Here is a 10790-nt window from a genome sequence, read left to right as displayed (position 1 = left end):
GTATCAAGTGTCTGAGGCTGGATTTGAACTCAGGTACTCCTGACTCCAGGGCCGGTGCTCTATTCACTGTGCCACCTGGCTGCCCCGGCTTTGGTAGTTTTACCTGGAAAATGAGAACATTCTTTTTTTTTTTTTTGAAAATGAGAACATTCTTGAGCTACAATGGAATGTGGACATTTATTATTGGGAATTTATGACTGGGTGTTGAGCACTCAGATGATTTCTAGTCACACACTGTAAGTCACTAATCAAAGTGACACCACAAAAATTCAACAAACATTACTACAAACTGGGTCCTTAGCTTAGCTTCCTGGCTACATATTCAGCATGGGCCAAAAGTCACAAAGGGGTAAAATCTCGCAAATAGCATAAATTATTTGAAAATAATTTTCTAAAAGTTATTAAAACATCAGACCCCTTTGTGACTTTTGGCTCACCCTTCTTGCTTTTCTTCTGCTCCCTTTAGAACACACAAAATACAGCCATCTTTCTGCCCAGCTTACAGGAAAGAGCTTTATTTGGGCCAGGATTGACAACATAGCCAAAGGAGAAGACACTGGTCCTCTTCAAGGGCAGGGAGAGGACCTTCCACCCTCCCATGGTTCTTGTCCTGAGAAATTTGGTCCCCTGTGGTAGCACCCTTCCTGTTGCCAAGGGTAGGATGCTGCCTGAGATAAGATAAATGCAAAGATGCTGTATTCTGCTGGAGCTGGAACAGGAGGAAAGCTGGAAGCCTCAAAGTCACCTACTCATACATACTCTCAGCTTGCCCTCTTCTCTCCTATTGGCATCTCTGGTAAACAGCTATGAAGGAAGGGGAGGAGCTCCACAGGGGAGGAGGGGATGGAAAGGTGGCAAGTGATCCTAAGTGATATTTAGGATCTCATCTTTAACCAGAATTTATTAACGATTTGTGGCAAAACATTTACTGTAAAAGGACCGTGTTTCCCAAATTCTATAATCTTGAAAAAGCTGTTTCCATTTCCCCTGCCTTCTTTTCCACCCTAGCTCATGGGCCCCTGCCCTTTGAGTTGCTAAGAGGTTGCAGTAGGCTCTGTAGAAATTTTATTTATTTGACTGGTTCATGATTATCACTTAGGTCAGGATGCATAGCTCTAGATCAGGGGTGTCAAATTCAAATAGAAACAGGGGCCATTAAACTGGACATAATGATCCCTGTGGGCCAGATAGACTTAGAAAACCATGCATTCACATCATCTGTGTTTTATTGTATTTATTGACTTTGTTAAATATTTTCCAATTACACTTTAATTTGGTTCAGGCTTCACGCAGGAGTTGCGTTACAACCCTGTGATTGGGACCTCTGTTCTAGAGTACTCCCCAGCTTCTCCATTCTTCAAAACTGACCCCCAATATCTAATATCTTCCCTTAGTTTCTCTGCTACCCACTTCCACCCCTGGAGGTGCTCCTAGTTTCCAAGTAACCAGCTGTTAACTAATCCAGTTCTGACATTGCACACTATGACCCACTTAGGAGAAATAAATGGCATTAACTCAACTATTTCCTCATTCACTCTTTTGCACTTTTCTCCCCCTTTACCCAGTTAAAATATTCTCATAAAGGTTATGAAAACCTTCTTCCTCCACTCTTTTCTCCTGCAAAAATCAAGTTTAGTAAACAAAATAGTTTTCACAATTCTAAATTATTAAGTATAAATTATTCAAGACAAGAAGCTATTTTTCAAGGCTGGGGTTTTGATTTTTCACAAAAATACATCTCCAGCCCTCTGAATGAGCCCCATCTCTGTGAAGATTGTGCTTCCATGTAATTGAGGAAAAAAATAATAAAAATTAAATGTTAAAAAAAAGAATACACTTCCATTGGAAACTCTAAATGGTATGTCCTTCCAATTCCTTCATTTGAAATGTTACCTTATTTTTAAATCAACAGAGCTAAAATTCAAAAGCAGCTTTGATTTTATTTTAAATCTCAATTCACTGCAAAAATGAATAAGCTTTTCACCACCTGACCCATCATACCCAAATGGCTATTTGCTGACTGTAGGCCATGTTTCCCTTGAACTCACTTCCTCCCATCATGATCTCTGCATGAAGGCTAAGCCATCAGCAGAATCTGGAGGTAGAGAGGTAAAATAAGATTGTCAATTTGGGTAGTGTAGGCTTCCAGTAGGGAGACTATGCTGATAGACCCCAAAATCCAAGCATAGCTGGAATTAAGGTCCACCCTACTGTCAAAGATTAAGATCAAAGCCACAGAAATGATTTGAGCAAATATGGAAGTCATTGTCCCCTCAAAAGTCTTTAGAGTTCCTGGCCAATGGATCTCCCCCACTGTACTGCCAAAAATGGCAGCAATGGTGTCACCTACTCCCACAGCCAGCACTCCTGCATAAGGGACCAGAGCTCCAATACCTCCCAGGCTACCCTTTGGGGCACAAGGTCTTGGGAATAGCCAGACGGGGAGAGACATGCCCAGCAGCAGGTAAATATGAGTCAGGATGAGAGGGCCACTGTCCCTTTCATCAAGAAAGAGGGAGAGCAGGTTCCTCAGGGTCTGGCCAAAAGGCTTAATTCGGAAGAAGCGGATATACTCAAGGAAGATAAAGACAGCTAGGCAGACCACAGCTGCAACATATAGTAGGAGTCGGTCAAATATTAGTCCTGGTATATAAGTAGCCACTATGATGAAGTGGAAATACTTCCGGGTAATTGTGGAAGCCTGATGCTTCTTTGACTCAGAAGACAATCTCTTAGCATTTTGGTACATCACAACTAGGCAGGCTGAAGCAGCCAGCAGGGACCAGTAAATGAGGAGGTAGATACGAGTTTCTGACTGGAATAGGAACTGGAAAAGCCAGAGTAAGGGGTTCTCCCGGATTAAGTGGTACAACCAGGGCATGATGATACCAAGGCCCAGCACACCTGTCATTAGATGGAAGAAAAGAGAAGATGTCCAGGTTCCAGAGTCCATGAAGACAAAGAGCACGCTGAAGAAGACACCCATGATAACCATCCCTACCACCACCACTAGGAGAAAGAAGTCTACTGGGTCTCCCCGGCCTTGGATAACATTTAAGGATCGCTTAATGAGCTGGTTGAGGACAAAGCTGATGGCCCCCAGGATGAGCAATGCCTCCCCTGGGGTGAAGCATCGGGGTAGCAGGTAGAGCAGGATCATGTTGAGATAGACAAAGATCAGCAGGACCTCGAGGACCTCAATCACCTCTGCTACACTCAATGAGTGTTTCATGATGTAGATGATGACACTTCCAGCCAGACCAGAGATGACACAAGTGTTGGTGGGCACTGGCCTGGTGATGCCCAGTGCCAATACGGACAGGAACAGAGCCAATGCCATGCCTGTGGCTGCCACCACAACACCAAAGCGCTCAAAGTAGACATTTCCTGCGCCCTCACAGCACTTCTTCATCACCACCCCCAGCAGAGGGATGACCATGGAGGCAGGCAGGAGGCCGCTGTTAGCTGTGGTCCTGAACTGAAAGACTGCAGCCCCCTGCTGGAGCAGCCTGTCCCACTTGTACTGGACATAGAAGGCCTGAACTGCTAGGGCCACAGCGCACCAGGAATAGCGGTCCCATACTGAGGCGTGGATACTCAGCACCACTATAAACACAATGGCAGCTTCCCCCAGCATGGCTTTGCTGGTCATGGCTGCAGCCATTCGACTACCCTCAGGTTGGGCCAGCGCTGCTATGTTTCCCTTCCAAAGGGGTAGGGATTTGGATCATGGATGAAAAGGTGACAGGAACCCTTTCTCTCCAAACCCGAGGGGAGAGGTTTGCCAAAAAAAAAAAAAAAAGCGACTGGTCGGAAGCTGCTTGTGGAGTTCTCGCTGCGTCCGACAGCCTGGTGACAACCCCTAGCCCCCGAGGAAGGGGCAGGTGTCAGTGACCCAGTGTCCAGAATGGGCTTGAGACTCACTGTCCACTCAGGATGCGGGGAGGTGAGAAGATGGTGGGGCGCGAAATCGCTAGAAGCAGCCCTGAAAACGACACACCTCTCCTTTTCCCACCTCCCTGTCAGAGACTCAGGTCCAGCACTGTCTCTCTCTCAGGTACTTGGTTTTCCTGTCCTCAAACGCGGGTTTTCACCTCCCTGGAAGTCGCCATCTTGAGCCCTGAAGGTCACGTGACAGACGCTGCGCTAAACGGGAAACTCCTTTACTCTTCGGTCACGCCCCCATTTGGTCACGTGAGGTGGGCGGCCCGGCGCGCGGGCTGCCGCGCGGTCACGTGGGGGGGGACGCGAAGATGGCGGCTGCCGCCGGCGGGCTCTGTGTGAGGTACGGGCCGGGAATTCTTGGTGCTGGCTGAAGGGGGAGCATGGGGAGAAGGAACAGTGGTGAATGGAAGGCGGGGAGCGGAGAGAGGTTAAGAGACAGAGGGAGTGGAGGGGTCGGCGGTGGAGACATCGGCTCGGCAGTGGGGCCGGGGTGGCGGGCGACGAGACGGTTACTTTCAAACCGGCCCCATCCCAGGCACGCGGCCCCCCGCGCGCGGAGGGGCACTGGGAGGACGGGAGAGTGAGCAGGCCTAGCCGCGAGCTGCTCCTCCTCCCCCTCGTGCGTGAGCGCGCTCGCTAGATCCCTCCTCCCCTTTCCCCCCGCTGGTGCCGCAGTCCCCTAACTCCCGCAAGCTGGGGGCTGCTCCTCCCGCCCGGGGGCGTGGACCTTTTCCTGGAGCCGCCCCCACGCCGGAGCCTCCCACTGATCAGGCCGGGCCGCGGCAGGCCTCTTGTGGGGAGTCGATCTGGCTGTCACGAGTGAAACTGCCTGCCGCCTTTTGTGGAAACCGAGCTGGAGCGGCAGGCATGGTTTTTATTAAGTGCTTGTTTTGTGCAAGTAAGGGTGGGAAAAGATTCATTTCAACAGGTGTTAAAATGCAAAAAGATTGAATCCAGCATTTGTTATGTTCACAGTTCCATGCACTAGGGGAGGTAGTCTGTTAAGCAAACACAGGTGCATGGTAAGTCCAAACCACTGTTCTAAGCCCTCAGGAAGATCTTTTTTTTAAAGACTTAATTGGAAAAAAGACATTTATTCAGGTACTAAGCTCCGAGATTCGCAGTATTTTAATTAATTTTTTACTTCATCAGTGTGGGTAATGCAGAAGGGAACCTCCATCACTCCTTATCCGCCATAGAAAGTCCATGCAAGGCACCTGAGTGTTTCTCTTGGTTCTTTTAATACCTCTAGAATTTAAAGAGGACACCAAAATGAAAAGGATTTGTGTTTCACTGACATTGTACAAAGAGCTTCGTCTCTGGATTGACATTCAAGTCTCATGGCTGATACTGTGTAATCTTAAGTCACCTGTCCATCTGGGGACTCGGTTTCCTCATCTGTAAGATGAGGGTATTTGGTTTAATTTGACTAGATAGCCTCTGAGGTACCTTTTAGGTCAAGATCTATGAGTCAAAGACTGTGATAAGACTTACTGGAGTACTGCCCTCACGAAATGTAGAAAGGTTTGACTACCAGGTAATGAATTTGTTTAACTATTGCAACTCAGAAAAACTATCTATTATGTTGTGGTGGAAAGAGAGGAAGGGTTTGAGATCATAGGATCATAGATTTAGAGCCTGGAAGGACCTTAGAACCTGTCCAAATGGAAACTGAGGCACAGAGAAGAAATTATCTGCCCCATGTCACACAGCTAGTAAGAATCTGTGGTGAGATTGGAACCGAGGTCTTCCTGATTATAGCACCCTACCTAGAGAGCTTCACCAAAGGTGGAAGTTCCTGTTCTGATTAGATCATGGATCTTTTGGCTATTTCAATGTATCCCTGACCAGATTGATATAGGCTTTTCCTTGTGTGACTCTTTTTTTCTGGGCATTGAGGGTTAAGTGACTTGCCCGAGGTCACACAGCTAGTAAGTGTCAAGTGTCTGAGGCTGGATGTGAATTCAGGTACTCCTGAATCCAGGGCTGGTGCTTTATCCACTGCCACCTAGCTGCCCCCTTTTTTTTTTAATCTTTTTTTTTTTCCCTTGTGTGACTCTTGATCCTGTCCTGTGAGATTCAGGGTGCTAAGCCAGCCTGTAGAGATAACAAATATGAAAATAATGGCTTAGTCCCTCTCTCTATAAAGTTTAGAATCTAGTAGCGGATAATACATAGTATATAATAAATACAAAGAAGAGGTCCATATTGAGTTTTTGAAAAATTTGAGGAGGTATCAATCAAGGAAGCTGACTTGTTCTCAGATAAATGTAATACAAATCAGAATGTGGCAAGTATGTAAAAGGAATCGAGCGCTTTAAGATCGTATATGGGAGGTTTAGCCTTTAGCCGTGAAGCCTTCTCTTGCAAGTTATCAGTGCTCTGTGGCAGTATTTATATCAGAGACTTTGTTGCAGATGTCTTACCCTTTTTAGGTTTTGTGTGATGTTACAGTATAGTAAGTGTCTGAGGTCAGATTTGAACTCAGGTCTTCCTGATTCCAGGTCCCAAGTTCTATCCACAGTGCCACCTAGATGCCCATTGAGCTACTTATCAGACTCATCAGAACCCTAAAAGTGGTACCACTGGCTCCATAAAATATATTTCTAGTCATGGAGTAGCTCATGATTCTTGTTAGAGTTAGCTCATTCTGTTCATTGTCCAAGATAAGCCCTTTTCCAAGAAAAATGCTGCAGCTCCTTAAAATATCTAGGTTCTTGGACCAAAAGTTGAAAAAACTAGGTTCTATTTCTGGTAGCTTTTGACTCACTGAGTACCTTGGATAAATTACTGCACTATACGAAGCCTAAAGTTTCTCCCAAGTGTAATAAAAAGACAAACAGTTCACCATTAACGGTTGGCCATTAACCATTTGCCTTTGCATAACAGGTCTTATAGGTTAAAAAGAATTGAGATGTCAAAGAATTACTTTGACTTCCTTGAGAGATGTGTATATAAATCAAGAAGATATTGGTCTGTAAAGTAAGGGAATTAGACCAGATGACTTCTGAGATCCTTTCCAGCTCTAAATCTACTATGCTGTTCAGAAATTTTCTCTTGGGAAAACCCAGAGATTGATTAGAAATCAGTTAAGTGATGGTATTTTTCTAATATCCATTTTGTTATTCAACTCATACATTTATAGAAGGCTAAGCTGTGTATGTACATACTGTAAACAAAACTAGAACTGCTACTTAAAAGAGTTTTGTTGGGGCAGCTAGGTGGTGCAGTGGATAAAGCACTGGCCTTGGATTCAGGAGGACCTGAGTTCAAATCCAGCCTCAGATACTTGACACTTACTAGCTGTGTGACCCTGGGCAAGTCACTTAACCCCAATTGCCTCACCGCCCCCCCCCCCCAAAAAACAGAGTTTTGTTGCTAAATTTGAATCTCAGTTTATACAAGAGTTGCATACCTCTATCTGTGGACCCAAGAGAATCAAGTAGACATCTTTTATTTATTGTCTCTGTGGAATGTCTGTTTAATGTGTCTTTAAAAAAAATCACATCATCAAAGTTGCATGGCTCTGTCTCAGTTTTACATCTTAAGTCTGAAGAAACCTAACTTTCAAACAGACTTAACCAAGATATTCAGCCAGAGGAATATCTCTAGGGAAGATCATTTTTATATCTTCTCTCCCCCACCCCTCAATTAACCATTACAGTGCTTAAATGTAACAGGGTACCAGGGAGGCAGTGTGGTACAATGGAAAGAGTAGTAGCTTTAACATCCAAAGTCTTGAGTTTAAATGACTGACTGTTTGTAGCTTAACCTTCCTGGGCCTCAGTTTCTTCATCTGTAAAATGAGAGTATAGGGTAGTTAACCTCTGAGGTCTCTTCCAGCTTTGAATCTATGTTCCAATGACTTTATGCTTGATAGGTCACGGGAAGTGTTTTCTTTTGGGCTTAGAAGCCAGGAGATTTGGGGTTTCTTTTGTAAAACTTATATAAGGTACACCTATATTTTAGTAATATGATATACAGTGTAGAGTAGTGGGAAGAATGCTGGACTTGGGTCCAGGAAGACCTGGGATTGAATCCTGCCTCTGACACTTACTAGCTGTATGACCATGGACAAATACATTTGGTCTCTCTGAGCCATAGTTTCCTCATCTGTAAAATGGGGAATAATAATTCTCATGATACCTGCTTCACAGAGTTCTGAGTTACAAATAATTTAATGTATGTAAAGCGTTTTGCAAACCTTAAAGCACTATATAGATGTCAGCTATTATTAATATTCTAATTATCTTTGAGCAATGAATTTAGGAGTGTCTCTTGTAATAGGTACAGAAAGCTCAGTGAGGGGAAGGGATAATAATATCTGATACTTTTTCCTTCTAAGCATCAGTCCTTAGGAACCAAATACAGACTTTTTAGATATGTTTCAGATCTCCTTAATTTGATAATTCTGAAAATTAGCTTTCCGACTAGAAAGATAAATTTCTAACATTTAATACTTCAGTGATCCCTGTGTGTACTTCCTTTACCAACAGAAATCATTTATTTATTTATTTATTTTGGTGAGGCAATTGGGGTTAAGTGACTTGCCCAGGGTCACACAGCTAATAAGTGTCAAGCGTCTGAGGCCGGATTTGAACTCAGGTACTCCTGATTCCAGGGCCGGTGTTCTATCCACTGCATCACCTAGCTGCCCCACCAATGGAAATCATAAACCCTCCACACCTTAGTAGAAGTTTATGTGAGTTGTTGCCAGAAAACCTCATCATTTTGATGGCCAGCCTCCTGGTGATAAGCCTCTCTAAATTTAGCTAGGATGGTCTTTAGATGACAGCAAGGCACAGCATCTAACCCATGCATTGATCTGGAAAACTTTTACAAAATATTTATCCCAGCCTCTCTACTCCTCTTCATATGGCCCCCTGAAGGGCTAGTACAGTAGGACACATTTTAAAATTTAATTCTAGATTGAGTGGCAGAGAGGTGTAGTAGATAGCTGGCCTTAGGAACTAGGAAGGCCTGGGTTAAAATCTCACCTCTGATATATGCTGGTTGTATGAACCTGGAGAAGACACTTAACCTCTCATGGGTTTATTTGGTTTTTGTGGGGCAGTGAGAGTTAAGTGACTTGCCTATGGTCACACAGCTAGTAAGTGTCATGTATGTGAGGCTGGATTTGCCCCTATCTCATGTGTTTATAGGCAACACTCTTAAAAGACAAAAATTTGGGGGCAGCTAGGTGGCGCAGTGGATAAAGCACCAGCCCTGTAGTCAGGAAGACCTGAGTTCAAATCTGGCCTCAGACACTTGACACTTACTAGCTGTATGACCCTGGGCAAGTCACTTAACCCCCATTGCCCTGCAAAAAAAAACCCCCAAAAACCTAAACTAAAATTTTTGTAGCAAAGTTGCTTACCTGCATTGGTAAAGAAAGTGTACTAACCTAGGAGTTTCTTATTTGAATGAAATCACAGGGTCCAGTTCCTATCCCTAATTCTAGGATTTTTTTTTAATCATGTTCCCTGAGTGACCAAAGGGTATGTTTCAAAAGAGTTATAGAACCATGAAATATGGATAGAGAACTAACCTTAGAAGAAGGAACACCTGGGTTCTAGTCCTTTTCTTTCTTTCTTTCTTTTTTTTTTTTTTTGGTGAGGCAATTAAGTGACTTGCTGAGAGTCACACAGCTAGTAAGTGTTAAGTGTCTGAGGTCGGATTTGAACTAAGGTCCTCCTGACTCCAGGGCTGGTTCTCTATCCACTGCGCCACCTAGCTGCCCCTTCTAGTCCTTTTCTTGACACATACTAGCCATGTTAACACAAATTGAGTTCTCAGTGCTGATTTCTCAGTTATAAGTTATGGACAGGGCAGCTAGATGGTGCAGTGGATAGAGCACTGGCCTTGGAGTCAGGAGGACCTGAGTTCAAATCCGGCCTCAGACACTTAACACTTACTAACTGTGTGACCCTGGGCAAGTCACTTAACCCCAATTGCCTCACTAAAAAAAAAAAAAGTTACGGACAGATGCTGAGATATCTTGGTAGAATTTTCCACACTAGGAATTCCCTACAGAATTGAAATTACAGAATTGAGCCAAAAAAAAAAAAAAAAAGATAGAACCAACATGATTTCAGTTTTACAATTGGCTCTGCATTTATAATGGTCTTTTTTTATCTGATTTGGGGGGGGCGGGGCAATGAGGGTTAAGTGACTTGCCCAGGGTCACACAGCTAGTAAGTGTCAAGTGTCTGAGACCAGATTTAAACTCATGTCCTCCTGAATCCAGTGCAGATGCTTTATCTGCTGTGCCACCTAGCTGCCCCCTTTTTATCTGATTTTTTGAATGGGTTTTACAGTTTGATTAATATTGCTTTACATAAGTGAATGGGATTCTGAACACACATTGTTTCCTTTTCCAGTCTTATTTTTCATTGATTGTTGAATGTTACTGGAAGGAACCAGATAGAGGTATAAACTGGGGCAGCTTCAAGTGTGGAACAATCTCAACTTAGTGAAAAAAGGGATCCAAAAAGTTAGTCTTATTCATCTCATTTTTAGCAAGAGCTGAGTATTACTTAGAACATCAAAATGTCTTTATTTTGTTTTATTTTTGCTATGAATGTTACAATTAAAAGCTGATTCCAATACATTTTGAACTTTTTGTTCAAATGACCAGCCTTGCCTTCTGTAGTTGAAAATAGCAAAAAATACCTGTTAATTTTTTTCTCTTTATCCAGGAGCAGTAGAGAACTGTGGACCATTCTGCTTGGGAGATCAGCTCTGAGAGAACTAGTAAGTTTTGATTTTGTTAAAGCACTTTCATTGGCTTCTCCAGGCAGCTTGTCATACTGAAAAGTGTCTTGGTTTTACAGTAGGAAGACAAG

The 10790-nt window shown here is 43.7% G+C and overlaps 2 protein-coding genes across 2 annotated transcripts in view; one reads left to right on the top strand and one right to left on the bottom strand.

Moving 5' to 3' along the window:
• Positions 1-211: 211 nt before the first annotated feature.
• Positions 212-4132, bottom strand: DOLK (dolichol kinase). The gene has a single exon (XM_043988832.1). The coding sequence runs from the start codon at positions 3662-3664 to the stop codon at positions 2078-2080; it is 1587 nt and encodes a 528-aa protein (XP_043844767.1). The 5' UTR covers positions 3665-4132; the 3' UTR covers positions 212-2077.
• Positions 4133-4202: 70 nt separating this feature from the next.
• Positions 4203-10790, top strand: part of NUP188 (nucleoporin 188) — a 49288-nt gene continuing 42700 nt past the window's right edge. The window contains exons 1-2 of the mRNA XM_043987672.1: positions 4203-4285; positions 10644-10698. Of these exons, the coding sequence (XP_043843607.1) occupies positions 4254-4285; positions 10644-10698 (87 nt within the window). The 5' untranslated portion in view covers positions 4203-4253. The remainder of the gene's footprint in view (positions 4286-10643; positions 10699-10790) is intronic.

Source organism: Dromiciops gliroides, chromosome 2 (genome assembly GCF_019393635.1).
Source record: "Dromiciops gliroides isolate mDroGli1 chromosome 2, mDroGli1.pri, whole genome shotgun sequence".
NCBI lineage: Eukaryota > Metazoa > Chordata > Mammalia > Microbiotheria > Microbiotheriidae > Dromiciops > Dromiciops gliroides.
Note: the sequence above shows the minus strand (reverse complement) of the source record. Positions and strands in the feature narration are given on the sequence as shown.